This window comes from Erigeron canadensis, chromosome 7 (assembly GCF_010389155.1).
Source record: "Erigeron canadensis isolate Cc75 chromosome 7, C_canadensis_v1, whole genome shotgun sequence".
NCBI lineage: Eukaryota > Viridiplantae > Streptophyta > Magnoliopsida > Asterales > Asteraceae > Erigeron > Erigeron canadensis.
In genome coordinates this window covers 35723775-35748178 of record NC_057767.1, presented here as the reverse complement: position 1 = coordinate 35748178, position 24404 = coordinate 35723775, and the positions used below count along the sequence as shown (strand labels likewise).

General features: G+C 29.3%; 2 protein-coding genes across 2 annotated transcripts; both read left to right on the top strand.

The window, feature by feature from the left end:
* Positions 1 to 5334: 5334 nt before the first annotated feature.
* On the top strand, positions 5335 to 6699 carry LOC122608753 (protein NETWORKED 3A-like). The gene is made up of 2 exons (XM_043781844.1): positions 5335 to 5458; positions 6145 to 6699. The coding sequence occupies exons 1-2, from the start codon at positions 5341 to 5343 to the stop codon at positions 6681 to 6683; spliced, it is 657 nt and encodes a 218-aa protein (XP_043637779.1). The 5' UTR covers positions 5335 to 5340; the 3' UTR covers positions 6684 to 6699.
* An 8558-nt stretch (positions 6700 to 15257) lies between these two features.
* LOC122608214 (probable indole-3-pyruvate monooxygenase YUCCA10) lies at positions 15258 to 18047 on the top strand. Its single transcript, XM_043781301.1, has 4 exons — positions 15258 to 15917; positions 16589 to 16822; positions 17150 to 17278; positions 17768 to 18047. Exons 1-4 carry the CDS (start codon positions 15297 to 15299, stop codon positions 17933 to 17935), a joined length of 1152 nt encoding a protein of 383 aa, XP_043637236.1. The 5' UTR covers positions 15258 to 15296; the 3' UTR covers positions 17936 to 18047.
* The last annotated feature ends 6357 nt before the right edge of the window (positions 18048 to 24404 follow it).

Sequence of the window (24404 nt, the reverse complement as noted above, 5' to 3'; positions counted from 1 at the left end):
AAGTTGTAATATCAAATTTTAAAAGCATTAAACAGATGTGCTACTTACAAAATCAGCAAATAAAGATGGAAGGTGAGGGAGTCAAGACGTTGATCTTGATAGGTAGTGAGTAATGAACCAATGATGAAAAATAGAAAAGTGAAAGTAAAGTTAGGCTTATAGGTTTATTATTAGCATTGTAACTATGGAATGCGATGATGGTTTGGTGGTGACGGTAATGACAGATTGTTAGTGGTGATAGATGTAAGTAATTTACGTTAAAAACTGGTAAAGATATTTTAAACGATGTAAATTAATTGATTATAATTCATTATTACATAGAGTTGGGGTGAATTTGGTGTGACATGCAATATGTGAGATGCAAATTTAAGATTTTTTACTTTTATAGTTGCCAAAAAAATTTTAAAAAAACCTCAAAATTATTAAGAAATCTTGTTGATTTAATACATAAACTAGCTTATTAAACCCGGGTAAATATCTGGGTAGATCAAATATACATATTTAGAGTTCGATTGTGTATCATCTATACTTATTTATATTTATATATGTGTATATATATATACACATAACATTATTGAAGATTAAGGAAAAGAAAAAATAAATATAATCATAATTTTGAATCAATTTTGTCAGGTTGGTAAAAGCATATATTTTTAAGAATATTCATAAAGATATTATTAACTAATATAACAAAAATTTAAAAAGTATAATCAATTAAGTAATGTAAATTAATGTTAACATGATGTCATAATTTATTTACTAAATATAGAGATTTTGAGTTAGTGCTAAAGAGTAATATTTATCTTATTTTTTATTATATTAAAGCATAGTTGCTCTAATAACTTATTGACTAATCACAACTCTCGATTTCTTAATGTTGACTTTTGTTTTCAATTTTGACTTTAATTTACAGTTTTTTGTTTTCCATCACAAATTTACACTTTTTACCCGTTAATTTTAATATAATAAATAAATAATAAAAGCTAATATATATCCGATAGAATAATAGCTAATATTTATCTAATAAAATAATAATTAATATATATGCAATAATATGTTCTATCATATATATATATAATTAATTAACTATAAATAATAAATTTATTAAGATTTTATTTTAATTTTAATATACACTAAAAGACATTATTTAGTTTTTTTACATAATTTTATTTAATTAATAAAAAATAAATAACTAAAATAATTATTTTTACAATGTTATTAAAATTGGTTTCTATCTACAAAGCCCGATTTTCATACTCGAACAATTGAACATTGCAGTATCTCGAGTTAAGTCGAGAAAGAGCTTTAAGGTATTAATATGTGACACTTAAACAAATTTCGTCTAAAAAGAAATGTTTCAAATGATGAAGGAGGGTATATGCTTTCAATGTTCTTTTATTACGTAAGTTTCTTTTTATTAGCTTAATATTTTTGTCATTTGAATTGAACACTTATTATCTATTTATATTTCAACTTTGAACTTATAAGCTTTTATTAGTTACATGTATTAATATCTAATATTAATAATGTCGTAAGTCTCGTGTCCAGTGTTTGACACGGGTCTAAAATCTAGTACTCTTTCTAAATTACGGATTAACTAGAAATATTCCGACCGCGCTTCGCTGCGGAATTGACTTCTTTTTTTTTGATATATGACTATTATCTGCCATGTAAATCTCAACTTACGTACATTTGAAATATTAAGTATGTGCAATGCAAAATCAAATTATATTACGTTTTTGAGCTACAAAATATCCGTTTGTTAGATGATACAATGACATTTTCCGAAACCAATCAATTAAGGGTCAACAAAGTAAAGTTTAGTTTTTAGATACACGATTAATATTTTTCGTTTTCTAAGTAGAATATTTTTATTGTCATATGTCTTTTTTATCTCCACCTTGTTTACTATAAAATAAAAGATAATTGTTACATAAGTTCATATAAAACTTTATAAATAATGTTTGTTAAGTTTATACTCCTTATAGTATAAACCTTCTGAAAATACCTTTTTTAAACATGAAAAGCCACGTACGTACAATATCTAGGTTTCTGGGAATGGAAGCTACGTATCTAGATAAGTTGCAAATGGTATTAAGAAAGGCATAAAACTGTGGACTTCTTCTTTATCATATCCGATGGAAGTTCATTTTTACTGTCTTTCTATATATCTATTCTCTCTTCTCCAAAGTAGTTTAACGGATTCCTCAAGTTTTTGCTATGTAATTATCTTTTTGCGGTTCCTTTAACCAATCGATGAAAGAACATGAAACCATTCTATATTTGTTTGTGGTTGGGGGCCACCGGAAAATGGTGACATCGGCGATAGAAGTTGTTGAACGCCGACAGTCGGTCATATCGCCGGCCATTTGCATATCGTATCTGCAAATCAGCCTTACATTCCGCCAGCAGATTCGTATATTTCTTTACTTTGTTTTCAGATCTATCGATGTTATTGATGTTGATGAGGATTGAGGAGGTTGATGTCTTGATGATGGTAAAATATGATTTTTTTTTCTTTTTATTTTCTATTAAACCTATGTAGTAGAAACGGTTGTACAATTGGTTGTAGTCAAAAAGTGGTGAATCAGCACCGAAACTACCACTTCATCATCATTCGAATCCGATGGTGACCACCACCTAAGACACTGCTACTGTAACACCACAAGAGTATTTTTCATCCTTCTTTTTTGAGATTTTTTTTTTCGTTTTACATCTGGATGACTTCGGAAGTTGAATCATGTGAGCAGAATCGACATTGCATTTTTAATATATAAGTTAATTAATTACTTTTTGAATTAGGTTTGAAGTTTGATATGTGAGTGTTGTAGGGTTTTTGATCTGAAAATTGGTTGTTCATCGCGATGAAAAGAGACTGGTGGTCAGCGTCGTCTGTTTTCAGTGATTGTCAGCTGCGATTAATAGAAGCCGGTAGTGGCTGAAGGCGGTGCTTCTTCCTGGTTGTGGGTGTTCATTTTTCAGACTGTTTGTTTGATTGTATATATGTGTATATATATTTGTACATATATGTTGCTGCATTTCTGGGGCTTTTTATTTGGCATTGAGTTCATGGTAATTACGAAATTACCACTTCGAATAAGACAAAATATTACTGTAGATCCTACGCAACTAAGCCGGTTAGAAGCCAACAAAGCCAATTTTAGTCCAATTTCGGATTGTTATATATATAATGGTATAGGTTTAATGTTCAAATATTTATACCAACGAAGAGATATACTTGGGCTTAAAATCTTAATAGATAAACACTATACGGTAGTAATTATCTTTGAAGTTTGGTGTTTTACCGTTTTTGCCCTTTGCTTAAATTGAAAACGAGAATTTAACTGAGAGTTCAAAATTTTATAGAAAAATTATTAACAAGCATTAAAATTCGATTCTAAACATATCCCGAACTCCATAGTGAATAACTAGATTTTAGATTCGTGTCCAACACTGTACATAAGGTTTACAATGTTATTAATACTAGATCTTCATACATTAAACTCATAAAATTTATAATTTTAAAATTGAAGATACACATAAAAACTAACTATTCAATTCAAATGTAAAGAAGGTTATGAATAAAAACAAAATGATATAATAAACAAACAAACAGTTGTACCAACAAACTGGGTGGTTGTTTCAGTCTCGGTAATTGAACTTTTCCCCTAAACAACATAATAAATATGATAATTTTTTTAAGTTCTATAAAATAATAGTTACTCTTAAAATATTAATATACTTACATTAAATTTTATTTATTTTTAGTTAATTAATTTTATATCTATATGATAGAACATTTTCTATATGATAGAACATTTTATTGGATATATATTAGTTATTATTTTATTAGATATATATTAGTCATTATTCTATTGGATAAATATTAGTTATATTTTATTGGATATATATTAGCTATTATTATTTGTTTATTATATTAAAATTATTGGATAAAAAGTGTAATACTGTGATTAGAAAACAAAAAAGTGTAAATAAAAATAAAAATTGAAAATAAAAGTCAACTTTAAAAAATCAGGAGCTGTGTTTGGTCGATAAATTATTAGAACAACTATGTTTTAATATAATAAAAGAAGTTAACTAACCAAGTTATGAACCTTAAATAGTTAAATCTCAACCAAGATGACCAACCATTTAAAAGAAAATTACCGTGCATGAAACTTATTGTTAACTATTGAAGATCCACAAATAATCACCATAAAATCAGGTTTAGACTATTTACATCGGATTTAAATACTCGATTCTTTTCACATGATGTGTCAAATACTCAAATATGCTTTCTCACTTGAATTCATCTTTATACTCCTTAATAAGAAATTATTTTAATCAACCATTTACAAATTATTTTAATCAACCATTTACTCACTTACTAATCTAACTCTACCCAAACTTTCAACTTACAAAAAATACCAATTCTGTCCCTAAAATGTGTGTTCTCAGTTCTCACTATAGCTTTCCTTTTCCATATCTTTAATAATAAAAATCTTTAAAAATACGCTCCAAACAACCGTTTAATATTTTTTTCTGGACAATTACACCCTCGTCATCAGGATCAAACCATAGTGGGTAATATTGTAAATTTCAACCTTCTATTCAACCGCCTAAACCATTTGCATGTAGGCCCCACCACAAGTATACATGTCACAAAATTCTTTCACAATTCCAAAAGTTCATTCTTTTAGAATTACTCGTACAATTTTTTTTATTATTTTTTTTTTGGTGATTACTCGTACAATTTTAATATATGAACAATTTAACAACATATAATATCTCATTATTATATATCTCTATCTCTATATATCTCTATATATACATATTCCGTACCATTATAACTAACAAGAAAACACTTTGTTCTTCATTCATTGAGTGTGACACTAAAACAAGAAGAAGAAGAAGAAGATATACGCCATTGAAGCTCTCCTTTTTTTCATTTTTTCGGTATAATTCGGTTTTATCTCTATATATACTTTATATATGTATAATTCATTGTGGTTGCATTCTTTCTTTCGTTCTTCAACTTGTTATTCGAAACCTTAGTCTTTTTTTAATGATTAAAATCAAGAACAGATATGACCAAGTATATATATATATATATATATATATATATCATATGTGTATTTTACTATTTTTATGTATATATTGGCAAGAATGTGTGTCTTATTAGTGAAAACTGTCAAGAATGGTACCATAGTATACTAGTTACTTGTATACCAATTTGCCATAGAAATTCATATGCCAATCAGTTAATTTTGTCATATATATATATATATATATATTTGATTGTGTAAATAATTTGTGAAGGTGAATAATAGAGAATTGAAAATGGTGGAATCAAAGAAGCAGAACAAGAAGTTGTCTGCTTACTGGTGGTGGAATGAAAGTCAAAACAATAGTAGCAGTATCACAAGAAAGTCAACATGGCTGCAATCTGCACTTTTGGGTAAACCTGTTTTTACTTTCTTGCGTTATTTAGTTTTCAAAGTTCGAATCTTTTGACATTTTTGTGATGGTTTAGTCGGTTTCTTGATTAGTTTTGGGTTTCGGTTGATAATGATTCATAAAACAACTAAACAAGCTACTTTCCAATCTGCTCTTTTGGGTACATCTGTTTTTACTTTCTTGGGTTATTTAGTGTTCAAAGTTCGAATCTTTTGACCGATTTGTGATGGTTTAGTCGGTTTCTTGATTAGTTTTCGGTTTTTGACTAACAAAGATTCATAAAACAAACTACTTTCCTGTTTGGCATTTACTAAAATTGCAGATGCTTGTAATACTGCCAAAGAAAGGGATATAGAGTTTGTACACTTTGATGAGTTAAGAAGTTACTAATAAATTGCATTTTGTTGTTTTATGGAAAGAAATTGAACACCAAGTGTAGAATTCTTGAAAATTTTACACCCTGAAACAAAAAGATTGTGTAGAATCTGACACAGGGTTAAACACCATAAAACAACCACTAAAATAAGTATTATATCATCATTAGATTGAAATGAGATAAAAAAAAATATATGCTTATTAAGCTTTTAGGGAGAACTAAAATATTTTGGTTTTCTATATTTTTGAGCTCTATTTGATATCAGTAGATGATATGATTTGGAAATATTGTATATGAACCATGATTTGCAGACTTAGATGAAAAGACAGAATCAATGCTCAAGTTGATTGAAGACGACGCAGACTCGTTTGCAAAACGTGCAGAGATGTATTACAAGAAACGACCCGAGCTTATTAGCATTATAGAGGATTTTTACAGAACCCATCGTTCTTTGGCTCTACGTTATGACCAAGCCACTAAATTTGAGTCCAGTACTCGTGTTTCAACTCAAAACCAAACCACTTATCATCCAAAGACGACAGATGTTGATAAATGCTATGACACATATTCTGAGTCAAGTGACTTTGACCATCATAATCAAGAGTCTGGTGAATCAGAGATCGACGATCATCAAATTCAGGAGGAAGATGTGACTTTAAGTGAATTGAACAATGAAGAAGTTATAAAACTTAGACAAGAAATCGATAGACTGAAAGAAGAAAACAAGGCTCAAAAGGAAAAGCTGCTTGAGAAAGATGAGGCAAAAAGAGAAGCAATAAGACAATTGAGTGTAAGTATAGATATTCTCAAGCAAGAAAATTTGTATCTTAAGAAGAGAGTTGCTAAATAGATAGGATTGTTACTGATGTGATTCATATGTACTATAGCATATATACAGATTTTAACAAAGCTATGATACATACGTTGCAATATCTATTTTTGTCTAAAGTGCACATCTAGTTTCTGAATCAAACCTACACGGCTACACTTCAGCTAGTTTTGATCATTTGTCGCTGGTGATTATGCTATATCATATGCCACAAGTATCGATTTGTGTCCGATACATATTGAAGAAAAAAAATCATAACATAATCTTCTCATAAATACAAAATACGTAGCGATAATCATACTTTGGGAAATTAAATGTTTTCATATTTTTTCTTAAAAAAATATGTCATGGTAAGTTGTTGAGAAATTGGAGATTTAACTACTTGAGCACAAAATTGCAAAGCATACAACAAAAAATATAATTGGGCCACATAGTATATGGGGCCTGAAGAACAAATAGGCTACAAACTTTCTAAAAATTCTTTCGTTGGGCTTAAGTAAAGGAGCCTTTGGATTTGTCTTTTATTTTCGAAAATTAAACAAAATCTATCATAACTTTTATCCAACTTTTTAATTTGGTAATAGGTGACTTAATTTTTTGGGAAATAATTCCTATTGTTTATGATCCCATCTTTACTTTGGTCTCTCAATTCAAAGTAATGGGCTTCATTAGGCTTAAAAGTCTTCGGATCGAATCATGAAAAATAAGAAGCAAAAGACCTGCTCATTCATCAACTTTTATTGTTTCATTTGGTCATATAGGTGTTATTCTTAGCGATAAAGACTTGAAATACCAACTTATTATTTTTTTTCTCCCATGACATACTCTCTATTGAGTATTGACCTAGTTGGCTAATAAAACTTTGAAAGTTTGCCCACATGTACATCGTACTTTATTATTACCATCAAACTTTCAAATACTGCTTTAAAATGGTCGTGAAATTTCAAAACTTATTCACATATGATTATTTGAATTTTTTTTAATGACCATATACATACATATTTTGAAGGTTTATTTATCATATCAACTTTGAAAGTAATAAAAAAGTATAACCGTACACCATGCAGATATGAACAAACTTTTGAAAGTTTGGGTAATCAAGGCAACAAAAAAATTCGTCATTCAATTGTGTATAAAGTTAAAATACAACATTTCAGACAACTATCCCTTATAATTATCTGGGTAAATTACACGAGAGTGTTTTGGTTTAAATTACATCGTTCGTTTATAACTTTCAAAAATTATAATGGTGATCATTAGTTTTGAAATATGTTACGCTCATATAGTCCATACTCCATACTCTTTAGTTATAAACTCAGCTCCATCACGTTTTTGCATCGTGTGTTCTTTTTTTCGGTAGAGACTACGACTGAGACAAAGGTCAAAATTGGAGACATTGACCGTAAGATTATAAAAATTAGAGATGACATGCGAAATCTCTTTCAACTACTGTATATGGAGCATCTTTATATCTTACTCTTATTATGCTGAAAAAAAGAAAAGGTTGAGAGGGTCAAAGTAGAGATGAATATTATAATTTCACAAGGATGGTGACTTTTACACCATATTTTTAACCGTATACTATATATCAAACAAATTTCACATTACAATATTGTACAATATCTTAAAACATGTTTAATAGTGTATGGTTAAAAACTGATAATGTACAGATCATCATCTTTTACAGATCTTAAGCTCATCGAAATATCTATTTGTTATCGATAGTGAACAGTGAGACGGGGCTAATATGAGACAGTGTTAGATAGTCCCACCCCCATCTCTAAGTAAAGCTAAACGCGCGTACATGTGTAATTATGTAAAGAAATTGCTTCATGTCTACAATATGGGAAGTTAAAGGGATCATGACAATTACATGTTTGGTATACCTCACCAACATATATAATAACTGAAAATCGTAATATTATACTAGCACGGTACCTGCGTAATGCAGCGGTGGTCGTAGAGGCGACGGTGTGGTGGTGAGAGCGACTGTTGGTGGTGGAGACGGCGTCAAATAGTGTAGATAACTGATGTAAACACAATTAATTTAAAAGGTTAATGAAGATATTTTAAATGATAAAAATCTTGTAGTGTAATTTAATCATTAATGTTATTTAAAAAGAGAGTTGTATTTTTATTAGATAGTATAAAAGTATAGATTAAGTGTATATGGTAATTAGAATTAAGAAATAGGGGTATTTTGGGTATAAAAACTTACTGAATTTCCTTAAATTGAAGAATTCAATATGTTTTATAAGGGTTTATAGATATCAACTATCCTCGTGTCATCCTTATAAGTCAAAACCCACAAGATTGAGTAAAATAGAGATTTTTCAAGTTCAACGTTGATATGGTAAAAGAAGACATATTATGAGTATCTTTGGCAAAACTTTTTAAAAGTTTTAACTTATATTTTTAGAAAAAAAAATTCTTAAAAAAAACATTATTTGAAGTAACGTGTTAAAGGCTTTTATTTTGAATGAAGTTTTCTATTTTTAAAATTATATAAATATCACTCTTTTACACCTACAGTTTTCAAATCAAACAAGTTAAATATAATAAACTAATTAAACCCCGTGCACGTTTATATTTTATTTCATAGTCGTGGAAGTTAAAATGAATGATTACGTATTATAAAGTAGATATTGATATAGATTCAAGTGCAAAACGTGGATAAGTTTATCATGAGTATGTTTATCTTGATCGAGATTTTTCCGTTAAAATGACTATAGTGGTAGATAATAAATTAGTTATTTAATAATAAACATTGAGGCCTGTCGTTTTTCTATCTTCTAAATGTGATGAATCCATAATGATATATTATAAATAACTTATAAATTATTTACCCCGTTGTTGCTAAGCGCATGTAACTTGCTATAAATATTAATTCCATATGTGGTAATATAACATAAGTACATGTAAGTTAATTCATGGATTGATCTATACTCATATTTACATATTGACTTAGAACTAAAATAAACTTTCTTTTAAATAAGTTATGTGAATTTTTACATCGTATATATTGTGTGTTGCAAAAATTAAAAAAATATCAATGGACCAAGTGGTTCGTCCTTGATATTAAAAACTGGAAGTTGTGGTTCTGATCTTGTTTATGCATTTTTAATTTGCTATTTATAATTTATACGTGGTTGTTGACTTGATGATGATTTGGTTAGTTATAGTTGGGTGATAAGTAAAACAAACTGTTATATTTATTATAGTTATAATTATACATAAAAATTACAATACAAATTATTGTATATCGTAATTATCCACACTTTTAATTAGCGCGAATAATATTTAAAAATTTCATATTTTTATATGTATAAAACTATATCGAACTAAAAATGTGTTGACAGAAGTGATGTGACAAATTAAAATAATATGTAAAAAAAGGTATAACTTTAAAAGTCATAAAATAAAATAATAATTATTGTAAAAATATATATAAGACACATTATAAATAAAAATATATATCATATACAATCAGAAGAAAGTAAAAAAAAAAGCCTATGTAGTAGGCATTTTAAGCATCAGCCCCACCAAAGAATTGTATAAATGCAAATATTATTTGGACTCTAAGCTTTGCAATTTAATGTTTGAAAAAAAAATCAATTAACCGTATCTACCAATAAACTAAAACAGGATTGCAATATTATTTAGACGACATTTGGCACATTCTTTACACGACATGTGTCTTTTTAATATATATATTAATAATAAATATATTTAACTTTAATTAATTAATTCTATAGATATAGATTTTTTAGTATGACTCAAACTCTTACCAATATACTAAAACATGATTGTAGTTTGAAGTAACACGTGTTATAAATATAACTATGAGCTGATATTATTTTTTAAAAAGTACTTTATATATAGATAAAGTATCCTAATCAAACTAGGTCGCTAATTGTTTTAATGTGATTTTGTTGTTGAACGTTCGATCCTCCAAGTGTTTTAAAAAATACTTATATTTAGATAAAAATCCTATTCGAATTAGGTCTCTAATTGTTTTGTATTTGATCATTTTATATTTTATTTAAAAAAGTCATTTTTTGTTTTTTTTTTACTTATTTAAAATTTCTAATTTCGACATTCTAAAACTATATATGTATATGAATTTAAAAAAAACTATGTATAGTATGTCGTCAACTAATTATAAGTTTAGACAATTAATATAACTTAATACAATTATAGTTTAAGTCATCAATCTATAAACATGTTGCATCGAATCGCCTATACATCAAATAAATATATAGACTTCGTATAATTAAAATATAAAATAACATCGTCTCATGCATCGCGCACGGGTATTAAGACTAGTATTTATAAATAGGGAAATGTTAAATACAGCCCTATTTAACGTGCATAGAAAAACTTGTACTTTTCATATTAAAAGTTCGCTCCCTGATTTTCATGGTAAATGTACAAACAATTTATGCACCTTAAACACAGCCTAAGGGTTGTATTTAACAAACCCCAAATAAATATATATTGTATTAAATATCTCTTTAACCAAAAAATTAACAAATTGCTTTTCTAGATCAAGTGGCATTGTTGAATTATTATCCTCAATAAACGTTTCGATTTTTGCAATTAACAACTTTTTTTCCGTTCAATTTGATAGCATAATAATTATTATGTATACGTGGCATATAAAGTGGCAGTCCATGTGTCAAACTTCTAGCTGAAAGATAGGAAATTATATATATAGAAAGAAGAGATATTCTAACTAACAATTTTGCTTAAAAGATGTAACGTACTTTTAACTCCGACTAAAATCTATAGCTATTCTTGTAAAACAGATTTAATATATTTATCAATATGTTTGTTTGGTCCCTCACCAACATAATAATTAAGAAACGAAATCAACTTTCTTGGAAAGTTTGAATGTTAGAAAAGTTTACATTTTGACATGTGTATTTGGATTGCTTCTCTCCTGCGCGCTTTACTATACATTGAAATCAACATTCCAAAAAAGGACCAACTTTTGTTAACATCAAAGGAACCAAATATATAAGATTTTTATCCATGACTTATTCGCTAGTCAACAAATGTCAAACGAACTTGATTTTGTTAGCGTGAAAAGAAATTAACGAGTAGACGTACGATTATGGTCAATCTATAAAAAGACACATAAACGAACAAGATCGACCTAGCAAGTATACTGTATACACAACTCATAAAGATCTAACGCTAGCTGGATTGGAACCATGGTTGAACTCAAATAGTCGATATTATCTCTAATGTAATTTTCAAGCTTGCAACACCATGTCAAACGATTTTGATGGAGTAAATGCAAGGCCGGATTTGAGGGTGTTCAATATGCGCAAACGAACAGGGCCTAGTTTTGTTTAAGGGTCTAAAAGTTCAAATCTATTTGCTAATGTTAAATAATCATATTATGATATCCAACAGATACAATGTGATATTGTGTTTCTGTTTGGAGTTGCTCATTATAAAAAGTATTTTGTTATTTTATAAAACAATAGAATACGTAAATGATATAAGAGAGATTCTTATAAAAAAATGCAGCGCATGGCCTTTAAAATCTATGAGACGACCCTGAGTAAATGTTTACAATTTTTTCATCTGGATAAACTTTATGACTCAAAATTCAGTTATATATAACTTAGTCAAGATAAACAGCATGATTTGGATCAGTGGTAAATACTATGATTTCTGGAGACAAATGTTATGAGTTCAATCATAATCCTTGCAAAGGTTGGAGAGTCTATTCTACCATTTAGGTTGAAAATGGAAACAACCTCTCTACTTAGGTACAGATCTGTTTACATCTTAACCCCTCATATACCATCGAGGTATTAAGACTCAAAACCAGCAGAAAACAACACTGACAGTTTCTTTTATATAACTTAGTCAAGATCAACATATATATATATATATATTCTTTTATATTTGCAATGTTTAAATATCTTAATTATTACACATATAGCTAATTTCATTCTACATAAAAAATGAATACATGACATAAGTAACCAAAAGTTATATCAAATTAAATCAAAAGCCTACCTAAAAGTTTTTCGTAAAACTAAACGATAACCAATGATTGTTCATTTAACACGACATATTTATTAACCTGACGTTTGTCGACGTATAATACACACATATTGTTATTTACACACACATCATATCAAAAAATTTTACTTTTTGAAAGACGTTATGAGCACGTCTAACTCGATGACTTGGCAAAAAGCACCCCACAATTACACGTTAAGAAACGGGAATTTCTTTACGCAAGTCTGAAGTGGTAATTAAAGAAAAATTGCAATTCAAAATACGACATAGTAATAAAACGGTTGAGATAATATTTCAAATCAGAATTTTTTATACTACAAAAAGTATATTTAAACATATAATATTTTGAATGCATATGCATTTCAAAATTAGCAGCGCAGTCGAAACATGTAGTACTCGGTAGCTTGTATCGTGAGGAGATTATAGACCAATTGTAGCTTGTGAATGTGGCTTTTATTTGTACGAGAGCGTTGCGGCGGTGAGATGGTAAGGGTGATGGCTAGTTCATAGAGTGTGATATGTCATAAAGTTTGATAGGTCATAGGAGTTGATATGTCATAGAATATGATAGTCAAATGCCTTAGCCGTACGGGTTCCATCCTTGGATTAAAAAATTCATCGAAAGTATATCGAGTGACAACTCTAATGAAAGAGCATGCAATTTTTAGAACACCCATATAATTTTTATAATTTATCGATGTACGCTTTTTGAGATAAAATATTTTGAATGAATTGGAGGAATAAATGATTTATGCAGAAGGAAGAAAAAAAATGATTAGTTGAGATTTTATGAGAGAAAAAGAGTATTTTAGTTATTATAGTTAAATATATAATAGATATGAAGGGCATTTTGGAGAGATACTTAAAATCAATATTGAAAATTTAAGTTCAATGTTGAAAATCTAAAGTAAATCTGCTTTATAATATACTATAGATAAGTTATGCCATGCTATATTTATGTTAACGCGAAGGGAACCTGCATAAAGAGGTCGTGTTGGTGTCAGTAATCACTGACGGTGGCGGTGGCGATGGCGATGGCCGACGAGTGCTGTATATGTTATTGGTGTAAGAGTAATTGATTTAAAAAGATATAGTGTAATTATTTTATGAATTTAAAGATAAATAATGTAATTTATTTAATTATGAGTATTTTTAAGACATCTTTAAAGAAGTGGGTGGAGTAATAATAAAAATCGGTAATTTAGTTTTTTGAGTTACTTATATATGCTTAAAAAGGAGGCGGGTAATTAATATATATATATATATATATATTATAATTGAAGAGGTTGGGTATTGTAAAACAAGTATTAAAGTAAAACAAATAAAACAAGATTTTGACCTTTAGATCATGGTTAAATTGATGCACAAAGATTCACGAAACAATTGATGCACGATGATTTTCATGATACACGATGATTTTCAGTGAACAAAAACATATTGTTTTATTTATTTTACTTTAATACTTGTTTTATTTTATCTAAAACCTATAATTGAATATAGATAATAATTTATCAGCTTCTTAGAATCAATTTATATAAAAATTAAAAATACATTCTATTGATTAATCTCGATTCTACAAGTGGTTGTAACTCAATCTAACGGTATATAAAATTTTAATAAAAGTCGTGCTCGCATTCTTGCTTAGTCCCTCGCCGAATGATAGATACCATTTCATTTGATGCTTGGCAAGAAACCCAACCGGCCTCCTCCTTCCAATCACCATATATATAAGTCCATTTGTAACACTCATGATTTTTTGCTGAATATTTGTGAGAAAAAAAATTGATACTCGATAACTCGAACTTATTATAATTGCTTGTTTATCTATAATGTTGAAAGCATGACTTATTCAATAATTGTGACTATGAAAGCGTTTAAACTTGAACTTAATACCTTGTGTTATTTTGTTTGAATATTATTGGTCAACATCCAAGAAATTAAATACAACAAAAGTCATTGAGTTATTGAATTTCGTCTAACATCCAAAAATGTATATGTATTCATATTCATATTTCCGCATCGTAACGCAACACGTACGTAGTACAGCACTGTTTATTTATAGAAATTCAGTTTGAAACGGCATTTTATGATTACAATAACCGATCGATATAGTAATAACATTAACTTCAGATAATGTGTTGAAGAAGGTACGGTGGTTGATGTATTAAAATTTCCTTACAAAAAAGAAGCCATTTTTGCTTTTTCTATACGAATTGTTTACAACCAATTATCTTAATTTGTTGAATGCGTCCTCACCTTTAACATTAAAAAATTTTATATTAAAAAACATCCAATTAAGGTTGTTGTAGTTGGTTTAAAAAATATATATATCAAACATTTATTTATATATAGCAAAATATATACTTAAGTTCATTAATCAATCGATCTGAAAGATTCCTTTGCAGAATCATTAATTATAACAAGCAAACATAAATTATAATAAAATTAAACACATTTAAATACTATATATGTTCACTAATATTAATTGGTTTGGTGCAATATATATATATAGACTTAGCTACTATGCCAAGTTACACAAACACATATATACACATACACTGCACGTACGTCGTATATATTTTCGATATATACATGACTACCGGTGCAAACCAAACCACGGTGATCATCGTTGGCGCTGGCCCATCGGGCCTAGCCACCGCGGCATGCCTTCACCAACTCGATATCCCATACATAATACTCGAAAGAGAAGATTGTATCGCTTCATTGTTCAACAAAAAATCATACAATAGGCTTCATTTTCACTTGGCCAAAGAATTTTGTCAACTTCCTCACTTTCCTTTTCCCTCAACTTATCCTAAATATGTGTCACGAACCGAGTTCTTGAAATACTTTGATGACTACGCGGCCCATTTCAAAATTAGCCCGAAATTTGGCAACTTTGTGAAGTTTGCAAAATATGATGAAGATAGGAAGATATGGGAAGTTGAAGCAAAGGAAAACGATGACGTTGCACGACGTTATGAAGGGAGGTTTTTGGTTGTTGCCACAGGAGAAACTAGTGATGTGTTTATACCAGAAGTTGATGGGTTGAGTGAGTTTAAAGGTGAAGTTATTCATTCAACCGAATTTAAATCCGGCAAGAAATTTGAGAACCAAACGGTTTTGGTTGTTGGGGCTGGTAATTCCGGCATGGAAATTGCACTTGATCTATCGAGCCATGGTGCAAAAACCTCCATTGTTGTCCGAAGTCCGGTAAGCTTAGTATATTATATAAGCTTCTTATTTATATTTCCATGTTTTGTGACAATAATATAATATTGGCTTTTCATTTGTACTCATTTAACAAAAGTATTTGACATCATAATATAATTTCGATGTATCGAAAATTCAAATCAGCTTACAATTATCGACTGTCTATTCATAACGTGAAGCGTACCTAGTTTTCTTAGCAATTATGATGTCGGAACATATGAATGAATTCAATATCAATGATATATAAGATAATAATAGCAAGGGGATATCATATGTAGAGTTGCCGTACATATGATGGGTTTTGCAAGGGAATCGTCGGGGGTTGTTTTTGATACTCATAATATTTAAGGGTTGAATTTGTAACTGTTATTTATTTTCCTCTTTGATATGCTACCTATAAATTCCATTAATAGCAATTAATAACAGATTATAACTACTGTAAGTAATATATATGTGTGGCACACATGTTTCATACCGTATTTTCTTATATCTATACATACAGTTACATGTCACTTGTTTTTATAACACACGTACATTTTTATTAAAAGTTAGTCTACGTACATTTCAGCTAGCTTCTTATAGCTTGTTTTTAATTGATGTGATTGAATATTGTTGTGGTTGATATTGACTTATTTTAATAGTTTATATTTGTTACTAATTAACTAGTGTAGGTTCACGTAATATCAAGATGGTCAATAAATCTTGCATTGGTGTTATTGAAGTTTATACCACCTCATTGGGTAGACTCACTTTTGGTGATGGTTAGCAAGGTGATGTATGGAGATCTAACCAAATATGGGCTCGAAAGGCCAAAAGAAGGACCAATTATAATGAAAGTAAGAGATGGCAAGTACCCTGTTATTGACGTGGGTACAATTGAAAAGATCAAGTCTGGCAACATTCAGGTCAGGTCCAATTCAGATTTTCAACCTTTGTAACGTGCTATATGTGTTTTATACTTTTATTACATGAGTTTTTCTAACTTGTGTTTTCCATGACCATTCACATATGCGGTCATTGAATTAGATGCTTTTTTTTACAAAAAAAATACATTAAATTAAATAATGTATCCAATAATCATTAACTAAACTTACAAGTTACCTTTTATATATATACATATATATAGATTATTACAGTAATACCTACTCCGTATTGTAATTTTTTTTATGAAAGTTGAAGTTAATTAAATATACACTAACATGTGTCTTGATGGCACAAGTAAAAAATTGCAGGTTTTGCCAGCGTTACAAAGTATAAAAGGAGAAGGAAATGAAGTTGTTTTTAGGGACGGAAAATGTTATCAGTTTGACGCGATTGTGTTTGCGACTGGGTTTAAACGATCAACTCATATGTGGCTCCAGGTAATGACTTCATGTTGATGAGTGGATTCAACTTATTGAAAAGAATCTGATGCACAAGTAGTCACATTTTTTATGGCATTTTGATTTTTGAATTAGTTAAACTAACTAAAAGTCTTCGCCCAAAAGTAAATTAAGTAAAATATTAGAAGTCAACTTAAGACATAGTCATGAAATATATAGGTTGTTATATAAAATGTTAACCATCTCAATCATATCACTAATGATGACTTGTTTTGCTTAAATTGATTAAAAAGTTCAATTAAATTAATTCAACTAACATAATAAACTAATAGTGACAGTGATAGACTTATTACATGATGATATAAGTAGATGATTGATTGATTTAACAGGGTTTGAAAACTTATTTTATATTTATTTATATATACTTTTTTTTCAATCTTAAAAAAAAAAAAACTCAAAAACATAATGTGAAAAAAAAATGTGAATAGAGATGATAGATTATTAATTTTATTCATTCAAATTGTGCAGGGAGGTGACAGTCTTTTAAACAAAGATGGGTTACCAAAGCCAACATTTCCAAACCATTGGAAAGGAGAAAATGGGCTTTATTGTGCTGGGCTTGCAAGAAGAGGCCTATATGGAGCTGCCAGTGATGCCCAAAATATAGCTGACCACATTTCAAATTCGATCAAGTAAAATCATATCACCAAATTTGGTTAAATTACTTAAATGTTATACTGTTTGGTTTTGAATTTAAACATTATATTAGTTATTTACTAGTTAATCAAATATACTGAATGTTTCTCTCTGTTTGAAAACTGTATGTTTTAAGTGTTTGTACATATATCCCGATATCCCCTTACGTTACAACATACGAGACAAAGTACTCGTGCATTGCGATGGTTAGATGATGGGGTGATAGGTCTTAGAGTATGATAGATAATAGGAGGTGATAGGTCATAGAGTGTGATAGCCAAATGCCTTAGCTGTCCAGGCTCCGCCCTCGGATTTAAAAATTCGTTGAAAGTATATCGAATGACATCTCTAATGAAAGACATAAAATTTTAAGAACACCATATGATTATTATAATTTATCGACGTACGTTTTTTAAGATAAAAGATTTTGAATGAATTAGAGGAATAAAATGATTTATGGAGGAGAGAGAAAAATAAGTGATTGAGATTTGATGAGAGTGAAAAGAATGAGTGATTGAGATTTAGTATTAAAGTTGAATGTTGAAAAATTAAATGTTCAAAAATGGATTTACTTTATAATATTGTATAGATCAAATTACATTATATTACACATTGATTGCATTATATCACATTACAACCTGTGTTTACATTACATCACATTATACTACATTAAATTAAATCAAATTATAAATGAAAGTTTATTATTCGGTTTGAATTTCAATTTAATACCTCAAATAAATTTTAATACGAAAAAAAATATAGTACTAAAACAAAATCAGTTTAAAAAAGCTATTGCCTTTACAATATAATTTTTTATTTTTTATTTTTTAACATATATAAGTTATTATTTAAAAAGATTGTCAATTAGTCATGTTATATTGTTATATTATTCTTTTTTTTAATGATAATTTTAGGCCCAACATCATGCTTCTCCATATATTAAATTTCAAATTTCAAAATAACTCAGAAAATCCATGTATTTATGTTTGAAAACATTTTATCTACACCAAAATTTGAAACCAAAACCTCTAAATCTTATGTTCTTTCATGTATTAATCCATATATTGATAATTGGTTATATTATCCATTTATTTATATATGAAAAATCAATTTAACTTTTTCTAGTGTCTATCTTACTTGAGAATCGAAAGAAAATAAATACATGTACAAAAGAAAGAGAAGTATATATTGATCATCACAACTAATATGTTTCTCTTTCAAAACTTAGATATTTTTTTTAGATAATCTTTTATACAAATTTTAACCTTTATATTAAATTTTTGCTTTTCAAATATTAAAAATGTCTATTTGAGACATAATTATAAGAAGGTTCAATTTCAAACTTAAAGTAATAGTTTTGAATATTTGATGTAATAAATTTAGGAATAACTTTATTGTTACAAAAATAATAATCAATAAATGAGCATTTAAGAAACATTTATTAATATTATTATTAAAAAATTAATTTATTTATAGTAAATTTAAATCTTGGTCAAAAAAATAATTGAATTTTTTGTAATATCTATAATACTTAATAAAAGTTCTTGTCATGTGTTAAAAAGTTAGAAAAAAAAAACATACAAAATGACCATTTTATTCTTAATAAACAAATTACCATCATGTTTTTATATTTTAAAATATCTTCACTATCTTTTTGATTAACTACGTTTAGATCTAACCAACACCACGTGTTGCCGCAACCACCACCAATCACCGCTATCACCATCACAATGTTGTTGCATTGTGCGGATATTCTTCTAATCTATATCTAAACTAGATTATAAAAGTAATAACACTTTATTCACCCCTTAAAATATTTTCACCTACACTACTCTCTTGACATTAATGAATAGATTATACTCTCAATCATTTATCTTTTAAAATATCTTCATTAACTCTTTACATCAATTAGTTTTACATCAGTTATCTACACTACTCGATGTCTCATCTACCACCGCCCACATCCCCCACCATCACATTGTCGCCTCCGCGACCATCACCCAAATGCGCAAGTAACGTGCTAGTATATATAAAACATTACTAGTTATTGATTATTTAATTTATTTTTAAAATATTTTGATTATTAACACTGTTGTTATAATTCATTTGATATTATTATTACCGTTCAAAAGAGACATAATTAGTTGCGTAGTCCTGACTATTAAACCACACAAAAAATAATCAGACGCAAGCGATGAAAACAGTTACCATGTCGAATTCGGCATTATGTGGCATTATGCTAGTTCAGTCACATAAAAATCATATTTATACTCTTAATGATTATATTACACTATCAGTACTTTATTTTTAAAATATTTCTATTAACCATTTACATCAATTATTCACAGCACTCGACGCCACCTTTATCGCCAACAATCGTCCGCACCACCACACCGTCACTGCCACAAACAACGCTACATTATGCAAGTATTGTATTAGTTTTTTAAAATTTAGATAAAAGTAAACAAATTGATATGAACAGTCTCAAAACAAACTTTTTGCATTAAACTAAATACTAAATCATTTATTAAAGGATTCCTACCTGAATAGTAGAGTGCAAGCTTCAAAGCATATTGTACAACATCCAAATCCACCAGTGAAGGCCAACCCAGTTAGTCAGAAGCACTCTAAATTTTACTGAAGGTTTTGAATTTGATATTTAGGGATGACAAAACCTTGGGGGTTTTCCCTCTGAATACTTGTAATGGCTTATGGTCAATATCTCGTTGTTTAGGTTACGTGTAAGACTTCACCATTATACAGTAAAATTTTCCTAATATCGTATATCAATGGAATGTTAGAAAAAAAGGCGACATCCAAATCCACATAAAATATATATTTTATGAACCAAGAAGTAAAACAAAAAAAATAGTTTGATTAGGTGGTGTAGAGGTCTTTGGTTCTAACCTTCTCAACTGCAATAAAAAACAAAAAATAATATGTGTCACTTTTATTAAACATAAAACTTGAGGGTTTTATTTTATTTTTTTTTAAAAAAAGTAGGGGAACAGAGGGGGAAGGCAGAAACTCTGGAAAATGTAAGGTCTAAAATGTCTGTTTTGGAATAAAAATAATCAAAGATATAGAGAAAGATGAAAAAAATAAAAAGTTTATTTATTTATTAAGTTAATCTGAAATTGATGAAATAAAATTAATCATCAATATTATCTTTCATGGGTTATGAATCTTATTATCGTCTTCGATGGTGTATAAAAGAGATTCAGATTTAAAAAGTCTAACCCGTACGTAAGATAGAGAGCCTTCTTCCAATTTTAACTAAGGTAAAGTACGACCTTTGGCCTTGAAAAAAGTAAAAATATTCGAACTCTTGACTTCTGTTTCAGAGACAAAGGTATTAACCATTTGATCGACTGCTCCCTCTATAAATAGATGGGATGACTTGATAGAAGGACATCACATTCTCATTCACAATACAATCACAGTCATTAGATCATCCAAAAATATTTGCATTGTATTTCCTAAACATTGTCAGAAATCGAAAGTCATTTTCGATCACAGTACTCCATTCATGTTTGTCACAACAAGGTAATCAATGGATAATATGAACTGGTCTTCAAAGATTATCTTAACCTATTGATTTTTAATGTTTACTTTGAGATTTTCTTTTATGTTCAATGAGAATGACATTTTAAGTATCACCTGCAGGCATCTGCAGCTCCACAATTTTACACCTCATTATATGAAGAATCATGCTAATGTTGATCTGTTTTTACATATAAAGGTGAGATAATGTCAAGATCAGTTTTTACATATAAAGGGGATTATATATAGCTATATATGTAATGTTGACCTGTTTTTACATATTATTGATTAATGCTCTAAAGTTTTGTAGATTGCATATTAATCATAACCATTTTGGTAATTGCCTTTATTTTTTACAGATTCCACAATGCTTGGGACTTATTACTGAAAATCATTACCATGGAGGACCTAGGTATACATGTGTTTGATTATATATGTCTATTCAATATTAAACAACATTGCGCATAAATAAGACATACATGAAGGTATTAGACTTTTTACGCAGGAAAGTTGAGTTTGAAATGAAGTCGGTGATTAGACGTTATGATTTCCCGATTTAGTATATAAGGAAACACTACGACAAAAGTCACCTACAGCGTCCTCGCTGCAGGTCAAAATCTGTATAGTTACAAACCAAAATATAATTGATGTTATATAAATTTGGAAATTTTGTAACTCATTGTGTTTTAAATGGTAATTTATCAGGATTATTACCTAATTATGCAAATAAGATTTAAATTTATAAATAGTTCACTTAGAATAGACCATCTGATTTGTAAGTTTGGATCATATAGAGTGAAGAACCCAGGGAATCAACCATTCGAACTGATTCAGAATGGAGAAAGCAGATCCAAGAGACGTGTTGAGATAACCCGCCTGGATCTGGTATGTATATATAGTGTGACATCTTTACTTTGATTAGAATTACCAAATTATCTAAACCATTTTGTAGATTTATGTAGATTGCATACTAATAACCATTTTGGTAATTGGCTTTTATATTTTTTACAACTATCACGGTGCTTCGTAGCTCAAGTTGTGTCCTTCATGACACTTATTATTGAAATTCTGACGGCGGACCTAGGTATCTACTACTACTTTACAGATGTATATATTATTCAGATCCAATTATATACCGCATAACTTTATAGAGAACTCAGGGAACGTATTAAATTGGATTTTTACGCGGGAAAAATGAGTTTAAAATAAGCATTAGTATATTCTGATACATCATATTAGGAAATGTCGTAATTCTACGGCGTTATCAAATTATGCAAACATGAATTTTTGGTTATACATTACAAGCGGTCGTTGTTAATCTCCTCTTTTTATAATGCAGGTGGCCGAACGTGCAGCATGGCATCCTATCCAGTGCACGTGAAGCCTTAAACTCTGGAACCGAGTTCAGAGTTTTTCCTATCCTCAGTAAGCTTCTCTATCACTCCCTCTTTTATGTTTTTCCCAGATAAATGCAATAGCTTAATAACACGATATGGATTTATTACTGTATGTAGGACATCCGTGCCAGCTTTTGTAGTTGGCGGTGCCTTTTGAAATGCAACCTGATGAAGGAGGAGGAAGTTCGCCGTGAGAAATGTTTACAAAGTTGGCCCTTTCCGCTGTCATTAAAGAATTATGCCTGGCTAGCTGAGGGGGATAAATGCAAATGGTCAACGGCTATGTCATCATCCACAAAGCTATGTAAGCCAAAGCCGGTTTATCCTCAAGAAATGGCTCTAATGAAGCCATCAACAGGTACATGGTCTGGATCCAAATAAGACAGAGAGAGAAAGGGATGAACTTTTTGACTTTTTAAGACCGTCAACGGCTAAAACACAACCTGTGTCAAATACCGTCTTGGTTTTGGGGATTATGGTGGATTGGTGGCCATGCCAGTGTTCCTTTGAACTCAAACATATTATCAAACTCAATGACAAGACTTTTGTACCAATAAAACATGGTAGGTTGATGGATAACTAAAACTTATACCATATTCACAAATTGTATAACTAGCGTTTATACGATTTATGAATATGGTCTAATTGTTGAAGGTTGTAGGTACATAAGCATGGTATTGTTCTTGGAAGATACATCAATCTATATCATATATGTTTTATTGGTACACGGGTCTTATCATTGATCTTGACAAGAATGTTCGAGCTTGAAAGGAACTGGCCCATGTGACTTGTGGATGATTCGTGGCATATGAAGATTGCATCAAAATGTCGCTTCAGAATGTACTATGACCATAATTACATTTAATCTTTTGAATGCTAGTGTTAAATCTTTAGCTTATATAGAATAGATCGACTGCACGCTAGCTGTTTATTTATACCGCAGCATCTGCTGAATCTTTGGCATATCCAACATTATATCATGACAGTTATAAATTTGTAATGCATTTGCTGATATAGACTAGATTATTATGTTGTTTGTCAATGTTGCCACACTAGTAATTTATGTTGCTGTACTTATGAATTCCTTATAACTATCCAATTCTAGTGAGTGTCATATATTATGTCTAGTGTTTGAATCATTAAATAACTTAGCCAAACATGTAGAGGCCTACTAATAGCTTCTCTAAGCACACAAGTTTTGGCTGCACAAATGAGGTCGATCTCAAGTACAAATGTCGAACCTAGGTACAAATCTCACTTGTTTTGATATATTACATTCATCTAATTCTCCAAATAAACATCAGGGATCATGCAATATGTTGACAGCAATTCCATTTTTTCTATGTAATATATTAACTGCACCTGTAATATCATTGATACTATTCTCCATATAATGTTATAAGTCTATCACACATTGGACAACGATCATATGATAAATGATCCAACAACTCAATATGGCAGCTATCGTAGTAGCAAACTAGCAATATATCATTCTTTGTTGAGCAAATGGTGATGTTGCCTCTACATAT

Coding starts and splice junctions, on each gene's coding strand:
- LOC122608753 (XM_043781844.1), top strand. CDS start 5,341: ATGGTGGAATCAAAGAAGCAGAACAAGAAGTTGTCTGCTTACTGGTGG. Junction 5,459..6,144: donor GCTGCAATCTGCACTTTTGG/GTAAACCTGTTT, acceptor CATGATTTGCAG/ACTTAGATGAAAAGACAGAA.
- LOC122608214 (XM_043781301.1), top strand. CDS start 15,297: ATGACTACCGGTGCAAACCAAACCACGGTGATCATCGTTGGCGCTGGC. Junction 15,918..16,588: donor CCATTGTTGTCCGAAGTCCG/GTAAGCTTAGTA, acceptor TAACTAGTGTAG/GTTCACGTAATATCAAGATG. Junction 16,823..17,149: donor TCAAGTCTGGCAACATTCAG/GTCAGGTCCAAT, acceptor AAAAAATTGCAG/GTTTTGCCAGCGTTACAAAG.